General features: G+C 37.4%; 1 protein-coding gene across 9 annotated transcripts in view; it reads right to left on the bottom strand.

Moving 5' to 3' along the window:
• Positions 1-21,811, bottom strand: part of LOC102066586 (protein furry homolog) — a 223,907-nt gene that overhangs the window by 123,154 nt on the left and 78,942 nt on the right. For 8 of the 9 annotated variants that reach the window (XM_074535307.1, XM_074535306.1, XM_074535308.1 and 5 more), the window contains one exon: positions 5,235-5,434. In XM_074535307.1, coding sequence (XP_074391408.1) covers positions 5,235-5,354 — 120 coding nt within the window. In that variant the 5' untranslated portion in view covers positions 5,355-5,434. Of the gene's footprint in view, positions 1-5,234; positions 5,435-11,031; positions 11,325-21,811 lie in introns of those variants that run through there. The other variant, XM_074535305.1, reaches the window with a different exon arrangement.

Below are 21,811 nucleotides of genomic sequence, written 5' to 3'. Positions count from 1 at the left end.
AATAAAATCCTGAGACCAACTACTAGTCTAAAAAGTTGACCCAGGATCCAGTCAATGACTTGCAGGAAAGGAACTCTGCTGAGCTGACACTTTCTGGGAGGACTAGGAGAGAGACCCTCTCCTGAGGGGAATGACTGTTCTTGGTCCTCCAGGCTGTCCTACGACTGACTGAGACAGATTTGCACATTCAGTTAACACATCCACTGTAACAGATCTGTGGGGCTCCATGCAATGGAAAGATCATACCTGTTCAGGTTACATATTGAGTACCTAAAGTAATATGCTGTGCAGATGCTTTCAGTTTCTTATGGGGAGGTGAAAGAACAGTCCCCAGCACAGTATAATAAAGTGAGGCAGAATTTCATAAAGAAGCATCTTAAGTACTTCAGAGACAATTCTTTAAAGAATAATTATTCTTAATTATCTCTACATTATTTGTTGCAATTAGGTCTAAAGAAGCTACTATAATAATATTTATTTATATAATTTAAATGCTAAATCAATAATACAGTAGAAACAAAGAATGATGAGACATTAGATACTGAGGTATGGTATTACGAATTATGAGGTCCTTAGAGCTGGGATTGACTGCCACAAAGTTTTGACTAGCACAAACAGTCATGGAATAAAAGAATTAGATTAATGATCAGTGGCATAATCCCTCAGTGACACAGAGGTGGATAGGGACATATGACAATGGGAAGGCAGCATGCTCGTAGCCTTTATAGAGGAAAGGCCCAAGATAGGTTTTGCATGAGAAAAGAGAACAAAATTTTCAATATATATTTGCATAAAGGTATTCAAATAAAGTTGGACAATTGTCAATTTGTCTGGGCATACATATCCTGAGTGAATAGCTAGAACAGAGCAAGGCAGCTTGCCTTTCCTCTTTTCCAGGAAATTACTTGTTCCTTACAGTAACTACTATCTGTTCCCTGTGAACAAACAGGGGGTCAAAGTCCTTGTACATGCCAAACTATTAATGAGGACTTCAAATGTAAAATATGTGTATGAGTAATATGTCTCGTTACAGGTGACAACCAGGGAGTTGTCACCTGGTGTGATGCAGCTGGAGTTTTAGTCCATGCAAACCAGAAAATTCTACATTACAGCTGTGGGATAAAACTGGTTGGTATTGTCATAGCCTACATAAAGCTTCCTAGGTATCACAGCCCAGTCCTCAGAAAACAAAAACCTATTTCTTTTTCTCCCAAGTCTGTTCTTAGCCTATTCTCCTTTGGCCTAGAGAAAGTGAAGCCTAGACTGAAGCTAATCAGAAATGAGTCCCATTATACATATTGGTTGGTCAGTCTCTGCAATCTGCATTATTCTTTCATTTTTTTCAAAGTCTTCTGAACCATCTGCTAGGTTATTATCACTAGCCCTGTCTTAAAATAGATCTCTATTTTTATGTCTTCAAGATCCTAAGGAAATGGGAGTAAAAAAGACACTAGTATCAACCACATCACTCCTTTCAGGGTTTTTCCTAATGGTGAGATGAAACCTGCCAAAGTTACATGCAGAATACATGAATATGCTTTTAGTCCCAATCCTATAATGAGTAAATTCTGTTCTTGAGTTCCGTATTCAGAGAGATCCTGAATTTAGACAAGCTCAGTAAAAGAAGATGCTTGCAGGAGAAAAGCATAATGAAAGTTTACCAACAGCTAAATTAACCATTAACAACTGTCAATGCCTGTAGCTCCCTATGTTTTATCAATGTCTACAGCTGTGTGTAAGTACTGCTGAAAGCCGTATTTAAAGATTAGCCTACTCTGTATGCACAGGATGAATTATTACCCAAAGTGATAATCAACAGTCCTAAAAGGGAAACTGTTTTCTGGGTTTTCTCCTTACAGAGCTATGATACATATTCTTTCATTTGAACTGGAAAGAATATTTCCCTGGCTTCCTTTTTCTAGCGTCATTTCAAGGTCACCACTCCTTGAAAAAAAAAAAAATCAGCAGCAATAAAATATCAGATTGTGCTCATAAGTGAAGCAATGCAGAGATGATTTAGAATAAAATTTGATAAAAATTAAATATTAATTAAATCAACTGTGAAAAAAGGTCTGCAGAATAAAATCTTAGTGTTTGTTAAAAATAAGAACAATTACCTACAGAAAAGAACCAGGAAATTATTAAAGATTATAAAGAAAATATTATTTACATTTAATTTATAGGAATTTTATTTTTTAAACTGGACAATCCACTTTAATCAAGTCTGATGCCAAATACTTTTAATTTGAAATAATATAACTTGACAATCTGGGTACAGCAGTAAATCATTAAAAATTAGCCACATGATTGTGAACTTTTAATTACTGAATTGTTTTTTTATATATTAAAGATTGTAAAAAGGGGAAAAATAGACCTGAAATTCTGAATAAAATATTCTGCAGACAAAGTTAAAAAATGTCAAATCTAGAAACAAAAATTTTCCATTTTAACTTAGCAGTGGATAGTTGACATTATATTCATGTCTACAAAATAGATTAACAGGGGAGTGTGTTTTTTATGATGATCACTGCCAGATCCAGTAACCAAAATGTCAAATGATACTTGGTTGCCAGGGAGGGCAGCAGGATGAGTGGGTGACATTGCTCTCTGCTTTCTCTCCCATTGGAACATTGCTATTCCAGATGAGAGTTCATGGGGCTGCAGGAAGTGGTGGGGTTTGCTGTGCCCTTCACTGATGCCCTAAAAAATAACAAAGCTTTCTAGTGCCTTTCTAGCATCTGCAACTCATGGTGTGACACAAACATGGTTTTCCAACACAGCTGTCAGAACACTGCAATTTACACTTCATCTCTGTGTGCACAACAAAAGAAAGAGCTTGATATATCACACGGGCATATAGAACCCAAAGAAACTGCGAGAAAAATTCTTAAAAACAATAGTAATGATAATCAGAAAGTATAAACAGGCAGAATATGTGCATCAAAAGAATGATTCAGGTAAAAAAGGTATCAATAAATATTTAATTTAACCATAGTAACTTCAGAGCTTCAATGTGAGTTAGACTTGGTGATAAAAGAGTTGCAATGGCAACAATATTATAAACAGATCATTTTATCTTCTCTAGAAGATATCCTAAGTATTCATCACTCATTATAAAATTAAACTGTCATATCTTGTAATGACTTGGAGAAATCAAACTAGAAATATCTCAGCGTTGAGCACTGTGCATGTTTGACTTCCTTTGAAGTACACTTGAGTTTAATTAGAACATAAACTTCAAAGAGTTCTCCATCTGACTACCTATTGTGAAAAAAGGCCAAAAGGTAGCTTTTCACCATCAATTTATAAACTTCGTCTCCCAAACCCCTGGGACCTCCTGGTCACAATTCTAATCAGTAGATTAAAATGTGGGAACAAAGCTGCTAAACATCCAGCAGCTACCTCGCCAAAAGGGCAGACTTATATTCTTAGCTATTGTTTGAGAATAATTTTTGCCATTTTCCCTTGTCACTTGTTTCGTTACAACCTAATTACTTCAAGATCATTTTGACTGAATGTCTACGGAATCCTGCTTACTCATTGGTCACAGCCAACCTCAAACAGCAGCATGCCATGGCTTGTAAGTTTTATTAGTGCTAATGAGATGTGAGTATGTAATTGAATTATTGTTAGTGTCTCATGGTCAGACCCCTGTAAAAAATACATTCTGAAAATGATGACAGGAAGGTGACATTCCAGAAATATTACTCTTGTAATATTTCTACATTCTACACTGAATTTACCAAATAAAATTCCATTGAATAACCTCTAGAATAAGATCAACATTCAGATAATAATAGTTTCTCAAAGTGAAAAAAACAACATATTACCACACATCAACTCAAAACCATCTTAACACAAGGTGAAATGGGAATAAATCCATGCCTGAAATCTTACATGAAAATGCAGAGGTTCATGTTTAAGAGTAACAAAGGTGCTGCAAGGAAATTATGTCCTCAGTACTGGTCTTCTTGCTGTTTTCCTGATCTTGTCAAATAATTTTACAGACATTTTGTTTTAAAATTTTAAAGATGTTCTCTGGGCATTTCATGAAGACTGGATGGTAATAAATAGCTGCTGGTATTTTATTTTTTAAAAGGACCTACACTATGACTGTCAGTTTATTCTACTTCTCGTGATTTGGAGGGAACACATCAAAGAAGAAAAAATGGATTTTTGTCATAATATTCTTTACTGTAAGCTTTTTTTGGTGTTATTTCCAAATTACATAAGATAGTTCTGTCATCTTGCATCTAGCTAATGTTTCAGAAGAAAGCCTGCTAAAACTTTCTAAGCATCAAATGCTTCTGAATCTAAATCAAAGCTAAACAGATGCCATCAGAATAAAGAAAATTTTAATTCTGCCCTTCAAAATATCCTGAAAATGGGGAACTGAGTTAAGTATTCTACATTGGACTTTATACCAAAAACATTCTAAGACTTTATTAAAATTCCCTTTTAGAACAGAAGTAGAGATTTCTGGTTATTTTTAGGTCTTGGCTTTTTTTACCTCATCAGAACTAAAATATAAATTACAGAAATATTCTTCCTTAATCAAAATAACAAGAATGTATATAAAATATAATCTCAAGTTAAATGAGTAGAAGTTCAGTTACATAGGAGAAATTGTAACAGACATACTCGCGTGTTAAATTTGCCTAAAAATACAAATAACAATGGCTCTCTCACTGTGCAAGACCTTGTCATGTAACTCCTTTCTCAAGCGCTGCATGCTTTTTCATATCTGGAAAATAGGTGCTATAGTCCTCTGCTAGACTGTGTAATCTACTACTGTCAGAACTAAAAGTGGTAGCCATTTTTATGTTTTAGCTGAAAACCTGTGATGTTCAGAAATACTGCTTTAATCATATTTCAGCATTTTCTAATCTATTTTGACTCCAGTGATTGTTCTTCCAGCTGTGAAATCTATGCTGGCTGACACCCCTTCTGCCTCTCAATCCCATCAGCCTATGCCCACATGGCAAACAGAAATTAAATATCAATTACTTTTCATGTCACCCCTGTGGCATATCTTGCATACCTCTGCCCTCTCCCACAACATTCTAACTGCCATAGCAGCAGATCTCACAGTTTGGTAAACACTATCAAACTCCAACGCAGATTGCAAGCAAAATATTCTTCATTGCACAGCAAGCAAGCCTGCTTTTAAAACAAATTCAAAGCACAAAAAAAAAAAATATATATATATACACATGGAGTTTCTTTTTACTCACAAGAGGTTCTGCCATGATGATGCGAATCTTGCGTTCGGCCAGGGTAGTGAAGTTAACAAACAAGCTCTTCAGGACATATTCCCCAGGTTTGCTGTCCGGGTCAATGCTGATGGGCAGCATGGCTGGGGGCCCTCTTTCTCTCTGTGTACCAGAAACAGGAGGGACAGGTGGCTTGATATATCCGTTACCAACTGGAGAAGCTGAAATGTAGAAAAGACACATTTACTTCAGGGTAATTCAGCAGGGTTTAACTGTCACAGAGCACCTCAACAGCTCACTACACGGTCAAAGCAAAACTGGAGACTAGCTGCTAACCAAAGGAATACACAACACATCAATATAACTTCCATGGTGCCATAGGTGAAATACACATTATCTAACTGGAAGAAGAAATCAAAGATGAAATATTTTATATAAAAATTGAGTGGTGTTTATTATGCAGTGCATACTCAGTCCTCTTTTTTTTCCCATGGTAAGACTTGCTGATACCTATCTGAAAAACATTCTCATTTTTTTATCTTTTGCATTCAAGTCAGACCTGCAACTCAGTTGTCAACTAACAAAAAGTTATTCTTTATTGCTATTCAAACTGGTTTAGCTTTAAGTCTGGTCTTTTGACTATGGTGAGTTGTAAAGGATCTTATTCTCCTGTAATCTATACTGAGGTCAGTAAGAATGACCCAAAAAACAACATACATGTTACCAGCATAAATCTTACATGAAGAGTCAGAGATGGAATGTTTTCCATGGTCAAAAAGTATTAATTATGCATTAGCTTTCCTGAAAGCACCAAACCCTACAGTTCCATCTGGCACTTTTGAGATTACACCTGGTGTATTTTGCTCAGATTTGTGCTCTCCCACACTAGAATGACATTGCCATTCTGAAGCAAGGCCAAGAGAGGACTACAAAGATGTTCAGGGGCTTGCTAGGTTAGTAAAGGCTGAGAGTGCTGGACCTTTAATTTAACCTTGAGAAGAGAATTTTAGTGGACTCTTTAGCTACCTAATGAAGTATAGCAATGACGCCAAGGAACTAGAGTCAGCTTTGAGCTGAGAACGACAGGACAAGAGGCAACAGACACTAGTTTGAATGTGATAAATTTCTATTAGATGTATGGAAATAATTTCCACTGTGAGGAGGTGATCAAACACTGTTACATGTTGCCAAGAGATACAGCAGAAACTTCACTTTTTGGAGACACTTGAAAGTTGACCAGACAAGGTCCTGAGAAACCTTCCCTAGGTTATCATCCACCAGGGATACCTTCCAATCTAAATTATCCTGTGATTGAATTCCCCATTATGAGTATCAAGATATATTGTATACTAGACTGAGCTCTACTTGCTGTTCTGTGAATGGAGGAAAAATAAAAGGAAGCACTGTTACCATCCTACACATAAAATTTACAATCCAAAATCCTCAGCGGTCAGCTCTTATTGGCAATAAAAGTCATGTTTGGTGCTCAGGCAGATACTGGGAGCACTCTCTCTCTGTTTTGCCAGAGACTTTAAAAGTAGCAAATTAAGTAACACTGGCAAGTCCAGCCATTATCCACTCTGAATGTAATAAAAGTGTCACAATGCCCATGAGCTCTACAGGTGATTGGGACAGAGATGCTTTAATGCAATACAAACCATGGAAATATTGTGAACTAAAACCATTATAGCACTTCCCCATAGCACTGGACTCCAGAGGGTTACATTTGCATCCAAGTTGCAAAGAAAGAAAGAGAGAAAGAAGAATGAACTACAATGATGGTTGTCTCACATGTAATACCTTTAGTATCACTTTTCCTCTGAGGTACAGAATTATAAGTGTTACTGAAATGAATTGTAATTGTTAGGGACATATGATTGTTTTAATGATAGGTTAGATTTTTGATCTTTCCTATGGATTTCAACACTATTTTAATAGTGTTAGGCACATTTAATAGAGCATTAACTTTTGCTGAACAAAAATGAAAAAAAAGAAGAGATTAAAATAAGAAACTTTATGATTTCATAGTTTTTAAACAGGAACCCAAAATTACACTGAAAAATAAAAAAGCATCACCTAGAGAAAAGAGAACATGTCTTCCTTTAGAAAAATCACTTTAAGAAGTTTCTATATGACTGTAGTAGAAGACAGAAATGCTTCTCTTCATGTAGCTATTATTCTGCAAGTGTAACACATCCATACTTTTATTTTCTTCACTGAAAATAATCCCTCACTGACGAGGTACAGCATCACTCTTCAGCACAGCAGCAGCACTTCTCCCACTGTGGCAGATGTTTCCTGCAACATTTGTTTCCTGCAAAGTTTCACTTGACTTTTGAGGGCAAAAGCATTATAGAATCTTCCTGGCTTTATGACTCTTTGCAAAAAACGAAGTGCATAAAACTCCTACATTTATACTATGCAAGACTTGTTCTAAAAATACACTGTTGTTTTCAATAATAATCTACTTCAAAGTACTGAATAAAGAGCCACCAGAGAAGAGTGTAAGTGCTACTGTTCCTCTGTCATCACCTAAGTTCTCTTAAAACTTAAACCTGAAGACAGTGGGACGCAAAGGCAGAAGGCTCTCTTAAACCTGAAGACAGTGGGATGCAAAGGATCAGATGCAAATTTTTATGGACTATCAAATACACTAGGCAATGGAAATTTCTCCACAAATAGCTTCAGGATGGAGTCAGACAACATTTTTACAATCAGGAATTTATTTGCCAAATGTGCGGTTTCGATCGGCTCGCATCTACCCATGAAATCAGCTCGATCTCCAAGCGCTGGGTCAGGAGAATTCCTTGGCGAGCAGCGAAACCAATTTTCTCAGGGATGCGCGTCCCTAGCGCGGCGCAGGCCCCGTGCCTGGCAGGGCGGGCAGGCCGAGCTGCCCGCGCCGCCCCCAGCGCCGTGCCCGGCCCGGGCAGGCCGCTCGCCAGCGCGGCCCTGCCAAGCACAACACCCCGCGCTGGGCCCGGCACCGGCCCAGGCTGCCTCTCGGAGCAATCTGATTGAACACAAACCCGCCTTCTGTTCCTCGGCAATTGTGCTGCAAACCTGGCCGCTAAGCTCAGGACATCGGGGAGACTCAAGGCAGGCAGGAAGGCATTGTGTGAGAGCAGACACGCTGCACATCGCGGCCAAACCTCAGCCATGCTACCTGGGAGCTGCCGCCCTAATCTTCCATCATCGGAGCATTCAGCCAGGGTTCTGAGACTGAAATTCAAATCCACATAGTCACTGTTAGTAGGAAGCCTGTGAAAAAGGCCTATTTTATGATTGGCTTTTCGCAAATATTAAAATGAATATTATATGTGTTGTGTTAGAAAGTAATGCTGTATGAATTCTCTTAAGTAGTGTGTTAAATATAGTTTTAGGTTATAAAAAAATTTAAAATAGAAACTATGCTATGTAGGATACTTTTTTAAAGAAAGGACTTGCAGCGAGATAGCAGCCACAGGACACCTGAGTCTTTCAGAGAAAAAGAATTTATTGCCCTCTTAGCAGAAGAAACAAACTTCACACAAACTTCTTCCCGCCTCAAAGGCGCTGTTAGGATTCAGAGGAAGAAGCTGCCGATGACCAGACAGAATCCTGTATATGAATGGAATTTATGCATTATGTACGAAGTGCATGAATATGCAACAGGTTGTTGTTTTTAAGGGTTAATCCTCTGTTAACAGGTGTCCTTTTTCAGCCCTTGCTGCCCAGAAAAAGGCACCCTGAAGCCTGTAACTCTTTGTCTCTATATCTCATATTGTCCTAATTCAAATTTTTAAAATTATTGTTATTGTAATTGTATTAGTATTTTTATAACCATTTTGTTACTATTAAACTTTTAAAATTTTAAAAACAAGTGACTGGCATTTTTCACAAAGCCTTTTAACAATGATTCAGTTAGGTTTGTGACACAGGAGGATTTAATTTTTTTTTCCCAGACATCTAACTGAAAAATCATTTATTTGCAGACTGTAATAGAAGAATGCAATTATTGGTGAGATTTGCTATGTACCAAGAATTTTTATTCTTAGTTCTTCTCAGAAATAAAGAATTTCACAACCTTTCCCCAAATACAGAAAAAACACATCCTGGGGGCTAACATCTATCATTACTACAGCAATTACAGCAGTTTAGAGAAATGACTGACATATGACATTGATTTAGTTCAAGTTTTTAAAAGACCATTTTGTAGCTGTTAACTCCATTTAAGCACTTTTAGTGCGAATGCTAGCATTGCCAACACTCTGAGGGTCTGGAGTTGATCATGAGTTGGTCATGAACTATTATATATATATAGGTTTAGCTTTCTAAGGCATTTTTCAGCTTCATTATCTCCAGCATTTGCATATGCTTGATATTTGCACTGAAAAAATCTGGCCCAGTGACAAGACTATCACTGATATCTATACTGATAATGTATGAGCTTTAACAGAATATAGCTTTTATGCCCAGACCGAGAGCCCTATAAAACATAAAAGAGTTAAAAAGAGTTGCCTCTGAGACATAAAAGTAGAAATCAAGGACTCAAAGAAGTAGCTGCATTACTGGTTGGTTCCTTTATGTTGACACATTATAATGTGAGCCTTAGAAGTAGCAGTAAAAAGGATGGGCTCAGTTTCGCCATCTACCCCAGTGAAACACTGCCCCATTAAATAAAATGCATAATTTTAACATGAGAAATCACCATGTAGAGTTTGTGTGGGTGCATGCTGAAAATACATAGAAGGAGGTGGGTGGAAGTAAGGAGTTATACTCAATTTGAGATACTAATCTCCTTAACAAATTTAGTTTTTACTGCCTGATTTCAAAATAATAAATTTTATACAAAGAGAAGTACCAGAACAGATCACAGAAGCATTTAGTTTGAATGTCTACATATTGCAGGGTATTGGTCACCACATAAGTACTGCATTAAGCTAAACCCTTGACTTAGAGGAAAGTAGCTCATCTCCCAGGAGAATGAATGGTGATGCACATGGAGGATACCACGGTAACCCTGATGCCCAAGGACTCTGCAATAGCAGAGAATGTACAGATCAAGTTTAGAAAGTTGTATACATATTTAAAGCTCCTATCCTACGAAAATCTGCAACAAAGTTTAACCATGCTCGATCAACTATAAAATGCCTGTACTATTTGTAGGTGTAATTCTGTCTGAAGCACCTTTTCTTATTTCCAACACAGTCTCTTATTTTTCTAGTAAATGTGCAATAAGCTGTATTTCAAATTGTACTCTTATCCTACAGAGCATTTTCATTTACTGCAGGCTATAAGCACATAATTTTCTCAGTTTTATGTATTTTTAAAAAATTAAAGACAAGGAATAAATATGGCAATATTAGTGTAATATCACACATGGTTGTCATTACAACCATATACTATTGCAACAGAAAGGCCTCCTGATATAAAATCACTGCTAGATTTTTCCATGTATTGATCAATTCCCTGATCAGAAAAACAGCTGTAAAAAAGCACAGTAGTTTTAGTGCAACTGTCAAAAGCTGATACTGGGGATAAGTACGAAATGAAATTATCATAAGAGAGTCCCTGCTGTGATCTGCACTATTTTTCTTAGAGCTGTAAGAGGAATCAAAACAACTGAACAATTATGAACGATCATAATACACAAGCAAGAATCTGTGCTACACTGGATATAACTTCAGCCTTACAGTTACTGAATTTTCAGTATCTTTAAGCAGAAAAGCAGAGGTGGCATTTTTTTTAGTAAACTGTGTCAAATTTACACTTTAGCAGCAATGTACAAACTAGTAAGACAAACGCAAACATCAACTTGCAGTATTTTCATACCTACCAAGCCCCTTTATAAAGCCGATCACGCTGGATTTTCTCCAACATGCTACTGTAATATCCATGAGCCTGTGAATACCTGAAATGTTCCACTCCTTCAGTTAGAAAAGTTAGAATCCTTTTCTAACTAAAATAGAAAAATAAATTAGTTGTTTCATAATCCTGTTTCACACTTCCTCACTGCTTGTGAGGAAGACATTTCCTTCAGTTTCTTGTTATTGTTTCTCAATAGACAAACGCTGAAGACCTGCAATGTCTGAGCTAGAGCAGGCCTGCAGATCAGCTCAGCCTTTCCATAACCAAAGGGGTAATTTTTAGCTTCAGCATATGATGATGACCACTCACAGAGTGGCTGCACGTCTATATTTATCCACGAGTACATACTATGCTGACAGATTAGTGAAACTACTTCAGGCACTCCAAGAACATGAGACAGGATAATGGAGTTCGACAAAAACAAACCACACGTATCAAACACATGTATTATCATACAATCCAAGCTGAAAGCAATTAGTATAGAAATGCAAAGCACAGTGACAACACAGGATGGGTTTTGTTTTGTAACTAAAGTATTTTGGCAAAAAGTACATACAGTCTAAATTCCTTTCAATAAAGCCAACCCAGTATCTCTTCTTTTCCCATGCCAAGAATCAGTGAGAAACCACATATCCTTAAGAATAACGGTACATCTCCTGCAGTAACTCTTGAGAAAATTTGCTTTGTTTTAGAATGGCAATTATAATATTAAAAAGAAAACACATTATTTAATAAAGCACGAAGAATTTCATTTACAAGGATATGGTCAACGTGCCACAAAAGGTTGCCTTTTCAGCTTTTGAAGGAGAATGTTCCCAATTAATTCAAGCTTGATAGACAGAGAATTAAAAAAAGGAAACTTTTGCTGAAAGAAACAAATTAAAGGTCTACCAAAACCATTTTTAACTTGGTGAAATAAACTGTAAGATTCCCAAGGAAAATGTTATTCCAGTCTATTAGTAAGATGTACTAATAACACAAATAGCACGATTTTAATGTAAGCATTATTTTCATAATCAATTTGCATGCGTTCAGTTCTGGGCCCCTCAGTTTAGGAAGGACATTGAGATTCTTGAACGTGTCCACAGGAGGACAACAAGGCTGGTGAACTTGGAATACAAGCCCTGCTGAAGGAGCTGGGGGTGTTTAGCCTGGAGAAAAGGAGACTCAGAGGTGACCTTAGCACTCTAGAGCTACCTGAAAGGTGGCTGTAGTCAGGTGGGGGTTGTACCTATTCTCTCAGACAACAAATTAGAGAACAAGAGGACACAGTCGGAAGCTGCACCAAGGGGAATATAGGTGGGATGTTAGAAAGAAATTCTTCACTGAAAGAGTGACTGGGCAATGGAATTGTCGGCCCAGGGAGGCGCTGGAGTCACCGTCCCCAGATGTGTTTAAAAAAGGACAGGACATGGCATTTAGTGCCATGGTTTAGCTGATGAGGAGGTGTTAGGTCACAGGTTGGACTAGATGATCTTAAAGGTCTTTTCCAACCCAGTTAATTCTGTGACCCTGTGAAATCTCAGTAAACATGTATTTGAAAACTCCAGAATCTAAAGACTGCCTAAAACTGTTCAGGCAACTATTGGAGAAGACAATCAGTCATTTTGTGCAGCTCTCTTGACACAAGAACATGACATAAAACTATCCCAACTCATCCTGACTTTCAAAAGCCTATTTAATCCGAATACAGGATTCTTCAGGAAAAGCTTCTTTGGTTGACCAATTAGATAGATGGCCTGCAACGCACCAAAGATAAAACTTAAACAATTACATGCAAAACAAAAGTCTGGAAATCCTTATGCCAGAGGAAATACTATCCAGTCTAGAAGATAAAATAGAGAAGAGACAGTAGGGCCAGTGGGCAAAAGTACAACAGAAGTTCAAGATTCTGGAGCAAAGCAGTTCATTTAGAAAACTAGTCTAAAGGGAACAGATTTGGGAGGATATCCAATGAAGTGTTGAGATGACCTCAGCTCTCCAAAATGGGTATCTTCAAATATTTGATTATTGTGATTATTTGGAAACTAAAAGGGAGAAAAGGCTAATTTCTACATTTCAGATTCCTTACTTTCTTTAAAGAGACATGCCCCGGGAGATTAAGTTGTGTAAATTGGCATGGGGAAGAGAAAGGAAGAAGATATCTTCCATGATAAAGGCACTCCAGGACTTGGTTACCAATTTACCCAAGATAAGACCAATATTTTAAATTATTTCTGTCTGAATACTTAGTGAAAAAATGTTGTTGCCAGGTTTAGATAAATTTATTCCACTCTTTTCACAGTACTTGTGGAGCTACAAAAGACAGTTCCAAATCCTGTAGACTTGGTTTGGCAAATCTCGTCCAAACTTCCTATTCATTTTACCGTAATAGGAAAATACAAATTTCATGTGGACTCACGGAACAGCAAGGACAGAAAACAGGAGACAAATTAACTAGTACATTCACTAAGGAGTGGCAGAATTGCCAATAAAGTGTAAGCTTTGGCCAACCCAACTACTTTACCCAAGGAAAAGGAGGTTTGAACATTCTGTGTGTATGCACATATTTTCAATTTTTGAATTTATTTTCAGTATCTTATAAAAAAACAAGCCTAGAACAGACCAAGTGGTATTCTCAGGGAGACTGAAGATTTTGAGACATAAGGCTTATTTCTTGTTACAAACACATTCAGCCCTCCTCTTAACCCAAGGGTGGAAAATGATTTGCAGAACAGAGCCTAAGAACATGTCCCAGATATGGTATTTTTTTAACAATCAGATCCAAACCTCTGCAGGATAGAAACAAAACCTAGAAATAAATATATGATCACTCTGTAGGCCTTATGGATGCTGAAACAGCACTTGTGGGGAATGCTCTTCTCTGCACATCTACAAAGAGTTCATATGTTCATTCCACTCAGAGATGCCTATGAAGCAGCCATTTTATGTGATGAACCCCACCAGGAAATAATAAGTTTAATACAAATATCTTTGCTCTAACTCAGGGAAACATTAGAAGAGCCCTTACATGACTGTAACATATAGACAGGTCTTATTTGAGACTGATGTGGTGAAATGCATGTTAACTTTGAAGCTGAAGGTTCTTGTTTAACCTAGAGCCCTGGAAAGAATAGAACTGTTTGTTTGGCTTTATTAGCCAACTAGAAATCTTCTGGTCCTCACATCCAGCTGATGGCAGAAAAGTGTTAAGCTTTGTTATCCTCAGAGGAGTACTGCAATTCTCTGCAAGAGAGGGGTAATTGATGTGAGAGTCTGTAGAGGAAAGCAGTGAGTGGAACATATTTTCTCCCCTTGCATATGCAGAGGATTCAAGAATGATAACTGCCAAAACAAATAAACAAACAGGAAATCCTGTCATATGTGTCCATCGACTTTTTAAAAGCCTTTTCACTGACTTGGCTAAGCATCCTGTAAGATAGACTTTCCCTCTCTTTCTCCTAACTGGCAGGTCAGGGGTTGAGCAGCATACAAGTGTTCCCTAAGTTCTTATCTCAGATCCTTGCAAGACATATGAATGAGGCAGGAAAGCAATTCTCCTTCCCTCTCATTCTCTTTGCTCACTTACCTATTTTTCTGCTCCTTTTCCTCTAAATCATTACTTTCAGGTTTACATATACCACTGTGCTGAAGATATGTGGGAATATATGCATGTAACATAAAGATTTTAACTGCACCAATTCTAGAAATTGCTTGGTGTATTATGAGATTAAAGACTGAAAGTGCTAAATGACATGGAAAATCTTGTGGAAAATCTACAATTTTCACATTTGAGTGTTTTATTTAGGAGTGACTTCTCACTAAAGGAAATATCTTTGTTGCCTCTGATGCATTCCAAATCAAACCAAAATACTTCTCAGTTTCTGTGTTTTATACGGTAATGACATGCCGCCTCTTTGAAGGCTGACTTGAGATTTATAATATACTTCCAAAAGATTTCAAAATCTTAGTATCTTTTCTACATAACTTCACAAGGTTTTTTTTACCTTTCCAGTTATTCCAAAAGACAAAACTCCAAAAAAAGATGAAAAGATATTTTCAGAAGAGTAATTGTTGGGTTTTTTCCTAAAAAAATTAAAACAGAGACAAGGTTTATTTCTGAAACGATATCAGGATTTTTTTGGCTCAAATAGAGCTTAAAAATAATTTGATTTTGAATAAAGACATTCACACTCTTCTTTTACACTTTTTTCAGGTACTAGGGCAAAAAGGCTAAGCTCCTCTTTGGTTTTGTTGGATCAGAAAATAGGTTTCTATAAGATTTTTAGACAGACATTTTGTTGCATTTGCTTTCCTTTTCAGAGACAGGGAGATGAACATATTCCTGTAATTTTGTGGTTGATGGGTGTTAGCAGAAGAATTATTTTTAGGGAATTTGGAAAAGGGCCAAGGAAGTACAAGGCTAAAAGAGTCGAAAAGAGAAGGAATTGTTACTTCCAGAAGAGGGACTGACTAGCAAGCAGGGAGGATGTGACCAGTATCTTCCCTAATGTGCTGATTTTGGATGGGGTAGAGTTAATTTTCTCCACAGTAGTTGGTGTGGGGCTGTGTTATGGATTTGTGCTGGAAACAGCATTGATAACCCAGGGATTTTCCAGTTACTGCTGAGCAGGGCTTATGCAGAGCCAAAGGGCTTCACTGCTTCTCAGAGCAGCAAGGGGTCTGGGGTGCACATGGAGCTGGGAAGGGACACAGCAGGGACAGCTGACCCCAGCTGACCAAGGGGACATCCCAGACCACAGGGTGCCATGCTCAGCATATAAAACTGGGGGAAAAGGAGGAAGGGGGGTCATTAAGAGTTACAGTGTCTTTATTCTCAGGCTACTGCAAGCTGTAATGGAGAGCCAGCTTTCCTGGGGATGGCTGAACACCTACCTGCCTGCACACAGGAGTGAACAAGTGGCCTTGTGGTGCTTAGTTGCCAGCTGGGTTTAAACCATGACATCTATACATTTTCTCTTTGGGACAATATACTTTTTCTTTTCTACTTAAATGTTCTGCAATACAACTGTAAGTCGGATGAGATGGAATTTTGAACATATATTTAAACTGCTTATTTTTTACCAGACACAGACATTAAATGCTTGCATCTCAGTCCTATTCCAATTTCAACAGCTACCTCAGATGTCAGAACTGGAACTGTCCCTGAATTTTTGCTGTCTGTTTGTTCACACTTGCTCTTCCAAACTATTGACATGTTGGATCATGCTGTTAAAAACTCCTTTCACTGGAATGGAAACAGCATATTGCTGGATGATGTGGATGATGTGGATGATGTGGATGATGTGGATGATGTGTCTTCTGTGCAATGTGCACATGTGTATGAAAACCTGAGTGTGTTGTGATGCACTTGCACAAACAAGCAGTACTTTATTACCAATGTATAAAAAGAAACAGCTTCCAGTTCTCCTGACATAACACTGTTCAACCAACTAAGAGTTGGTTTTGTACAGCTTTGTTTATTTCATGCCATACTATAGATGTCATGTCTAGCTATGTTTCAAAGTGTGGTACTACAAAGGAAAATCTTTAAAACTGTACTTGCTTTCTTGCTTCTTCTGATGCACTTGATCTACTACATGGGTGCCTTTTAGGGAAAGTTATAAATTTAGCCACCTACCATCCAAATATCAAACTTAATCTAGCTATCCAGGCTCTGGGAAAATTGAGACCGACATTTCTAGGTGATACATCAAATCCTTCTTAGATTCTTATCTTAAGACAGAATAAATCACTTTCTAGAGGTGCCTATAACTCATTCAGTGATTACTGAAAGAGAACTGACAACAAAGATACCCAAACTTATTAGTGATGACTCTCACTCTTAAATCTGTAGACCCTTCAAGAGCACTTTGTATGGATTAAACTGCACCGTGGTGCATTTTAGCTGCTGCTGGCTCAAATTCTTGCCCTTGCTCATGTGGGTGGAAAATGGCTCAACACCAGCAGTAAACCAAGCCACAAACTGGATCTGTGGACTGGCAAGTGAAACTATCACAAACCAAGAAGACTTCCATGAAATTTTGTGAAGCTTTCTGTGATGACACCACAGGAGGGATTTCTCTGAATAAAGACTAACATGAGAAAGACATCAATTCATGCTTCCCTCTACAGCAGAACACACAAAGTAACATCTACACAAAGAAAAATGAAGGAAAAAATTTTGCAGCCAAAATCTGGATTAATATTCATTATCAATCCCCTACACCATGTCTGATTGAATCACTAATGTCATTACTTAATACTGACAGCAGCAGCACACTCACAACATAGTCTGTCTTCCATATTCAATGCTATTTGGCCCCTTCGCTTACAGACATCTTTCCTTAGCCACAGACCATTATGATGCTATTGTATCTACTAACCCTTTATTACATTATATTAACAATTCTTTGAAAGTGGGTTCATTTGCTTCTCAGCCACTAACCTAAATGCAAATGCAAATGTTTGCTGCTTTGGCAGGCTGTGGCTCCAGGATAGAAATACTTTTTCTGGTGACTGAAATACAAGATAATGTATTTTACCATCCACATGAGCTCAGTGAAGGTTTCTGAAAGTTTGGCTTGAGTGCAGCTGCCCACTGAGAAACTTTCACTTGAACAGGTAAGTGGAGTGCATGGAATTTAGCTGCTGTCCAAGGGACCTTCTGCATGACCGATCAGTTGCAAATACCCAATACAACATGGACAGGACATTGCTCTCATGCTGGTCAGTGGGCCATGACAGGAAAATCCTTCCATGCATTGAAATATCTAAATGTGTTGGAATGCCAGAAATAAGTTGCTAAATTTGGAGAGGAACAGGCACCTACAGAGATGAACTCTGTGTAATTTAATTATGAAAATAAAGAAAGAATCCTAGGGTTCACAGTGGATGTTTCAAATAAACAGCTTAAACCCTGCAAAAACAGAGCAATTCATTAGAAAAACCAAAGAGCCTAATCAAACCTGAAAATAATAAAAATATGCTTTTTATAGTATATTCAAAGGGAAATTCAGTATTCCTGAGGGCTGGGACAAAACTAATATTGTATCAGATTTCCTCAAGTGTCAGCAAGGGTAATCCAGGCAAGCACAGCAGAGCTGGTCTGATATTCATCCTGGAGTGGCTGCATTTGATTAATAAAGAAGCAAAGTATGATAATACAATGCCATAATCATAGGTTCATGGAAAGCAAATTTTATTAAATTTACCACATCTTTTTATGAGATTATAAATTTGGTTAGCAAGGCTGAAAGTGTTACATTTTTGCTTGGCAATTGGACTGGTATTTTACCAAACAGTAAAATCTACATTCACAACCAATATAGATTAAAAGATAGGTAACATCTATGAATTCAGGAAGAATCATACTGTAATGAATGCCCTTCTAGTGGAGGTACAGAGACCAGTTCTTGGTTCTGTACTATTTATCATTACTGGTAATGACATGAAAGAAAACTTTTCTACAAAGTTTACAGGCAAAACACCAATTAAGGGTGACAGAAAAAATAGCAGTAAAAGGCCCCTCTACTCTGTTAGAATAGCATTTGAAACATTAATACTAGCAAATAATACATGAGATACTAATTCTAACCTATGAGAGATTGCATAGCCAGAAACCAGGCCACGCAGACAGAAGGCAGCTTTCTCTTCCTGGGAAACACTGGTGATGAAAAAAGGCCTGAGACCAGGATGACTAATGTGTTGGAAACAGGCTGCTATTCTTGTGACCTGAAGAGCTATGGAGAGCCTTTTCAAGCAGTATGAAAAAAAGCAAAAGCAGGAAAGCCCTACTGCTTCATTGTCAGTGGCTCTGCAGCCACTGCTGGATGCTCAGTCTTGTTCTGGTATCTGCAGCTTGAGAAAAGACACTGGAGAACTAGGAAACATTTGGGAAAGGTGAAAAATAACTCATGACTGCAAAAGTTGCCTTGAAATTTAGTTTAGTTTGACCATGAAAAAGTTATACCATCATATCTAATGGCAGAAATTGGCACTAATTTCTCCTACAATGGCACCTACTTGCAAAAGGTATTCCATGGAACCTCTTACCCCCAGACACCTTTTTTAGACATCCCAGGCACTCAGGCACATCTAAAGTGTATTCATTACAATAAACATGTCTAAAGCAGCTCATCTTAACTGCGCCCCTGTAACTCTTCACTGGCTATCAGGAAAACCAGGCTTGATTGTGTAAGATGTAAAATATGCCTGGCTAAGGATGGCTGAAAGTTGAGTGAGATGACTTCCATGCCCATTAAGCAGCAATATCAGGAACAGAAATTTGCTAAGAGACAGATTTCTGTTCAGAAACATCCAATGTCTAGAATTTTTGAGTAGACAAATGCATTAAAGAAATTAAACATAAAGGAAGGAAAATTAACTGTCAGAATGCTATTAAATCTGGTGCTGATTATTCCATTACTGGGAATTCTAAATTAAGATTTTTTTTTTTAAGATGTGCTTTGTCTCAAACAGAAATTAATTCAGAGAAGCCATAAAGCCTGTTCTATGTGCAGCACAGATTGGATGACACAATGTTTTTTCTGGTTGTATAATTTACGACTTGTTGAATATATTAGTAGAAAACATAGTTCTGAGAACAATCTCTCATTGGCAAAGCAAGGATACAGATGTTGTAAGAAGGATTCTTCTTTCTGCAATCATGATAATGCCAAGAAGCAAAAGTCTGTATTCCTATCAGTACTTGATATCAAGTGTCAGTACTTGATTTCTCTTTGTACATCCAGGTACAAATAGCAATTGTATAATCAGAGTATCAAAGTTGTGGCTCCTAAAGGGGCACGAGAGCTCAGAAGAAAAACACACATTTCTAGCACTAAGCAAATGGGCCTGAACTGCTCTGTTAGAAACCTCTGATTCTCACTGCAGAAAGACATTAAAACCAATAGAATACTGACCTCAAGATGCACAAATGGTTTTGCTATGGGTGTGTAATCAGAGAGCTCAAAGTGAAGAGTACAGGCAATTTTGCCAACACTCTTCCATGACCTGTGATCTTGCCATAAATTCCATTAGTTACAAGCATCAGATGTTGTTAGGGGACATCGCCTCACATCAAAAACAATGACAAGCTATATTAGCATAATGGGTTATTATTCCCAGATCCATGTGATCAGTACTCCATGGCAACCCAATGATAATGAATGCCTTTGTCAGGAAGAAACCATGTACAAAACTATACAAAGCATGAACCTCAGGCACCTGAAATGGTACAGAAGGCTGGTAACATATTAAGAATTTAAACACCAGCATTGACATTTCTTTCCATACATACAAAGGAATTTTCCCCATGTTGTCAGCCAGTCATTGCCTTTGTGGGGACATGGCACTTCCAGGACACTTCTCCTAAGTGCTTACCAATTAGGAAGCTGAATGCTTAAAATCAGCCTGTGGAACAGAAACCATAAAAACTTACCCAAATAATAAATCACTTGAATAAATCTGGGTAAAATTTGCTGGTCAATTACTGGGTAAAGCATGACCTCGGCACAGGATCCACAACAGCCAACACTGCCTTAGATATACCCCACAGCAACCTCTTACATTGTTGGGCCACTTCAAATGTTCGAAGCAGAACAGAGAAACAGTTCCTCTCCTTTTCAGTTTGGCTGTAATTGCTTATGTAACAGCTTAATGGCTAAAAAATTCACCCAGAATGTGATAGTTTGGGGTTAAATGCTTAATTAAACTTCAAGGTTTTGAAATATCACCTTTGACCTTTAAAATAACTTCATCTAGAATAACTAATACAGTAATTTTAAAATTACATTTGGGGTGGTTTTGTTTTGTTTTATTGAACTCAATCTAGTTTCAATTCCACTGATGTAAAAAATTAAATACTCTCTAGTTTCCCAAGAAGCCCTTAGGACAATATTCAGCTTTCTGAAAATGCTATTCAGTATTTCTTACTTAAATTATGAGTGCAGATACTTATTAGATTTTCAGGACACCATGCCAGTTCCTCTACAGTTAACAGAAAATCATAGCTATCATTTGAATTCAAAACAGAAAAAAGAAACTGAAAAAGATTGCCATTGAGCACACTGATCACTTGTGTTTAATGACATTTAATGTTCACTGGTCACGTGTGTTTAGGAAGTTTAATGACTGAAGACCATTTTCTGTATTAATGAGAAATACACAATTTGTTATTTATATTTACACATACACAGTAATGTAGAGATTTGAACCTTCTAGCCACATGTTTACAGCTCTGCTCATTATAAAGCAGGCAAACACATCCAACCCAATAAATGCAAACAATACCAACTTGAAATGTCTTTTCTGGATTTAATATTATAAAAATGAAAATTTTTTAACAAAAAGTCGTGCCCCAAAGATATTGTCATAATAAAAATGGAATTTCTAAAATGCATGACATCTCAGGCTTTAGGGAAGTTTACCAATTAGGTTGAAATTTGTTAAGTAAGTGTGCTAGCTGTGCAAGAGGTTCTGAAAATTATGCGCCTCTTTGTACTTAATTGAGAAAAATGCTTGATTAAAGTCAGTGGTAGCAAGTTTGAAAAAACTTGCTCATTACCTTGCAGGGATGCAACTAGGAAATTACTGCTGAAATTAGTAACAAAATTTATGGTGATCTAGAAACAATGGTATTAATATTAGGCAGATAGTCCTTCTAAGTATCTATTAATATCAAAGCACATTATTAATTCAAATAGATATCTAACTTGACAGCAGTGTGATGCTTCCATTTTGCTCCTTAAAGGACTACTGCTTGTCCT

The sequence above is a fragment of the Zonotrichia albicollis genome, chromosome 2, assembly GCF_047830755.1.
Source record: "Zonotrichia albicollis isolate bZonAlb1 chromosome 2, bZonAlb1.hap1, whole genome shotgun sequence".
Classification (NCBI taxonomy): Eukaryota; Metazoa; Chordata; class Aves; order Passeriformes; family Passerellidae; genus Zonotrichia; species Zonotrichia albicollis.
This window is presented reverse-complemented; position numbering and strand designations above follow the sequence as displayed.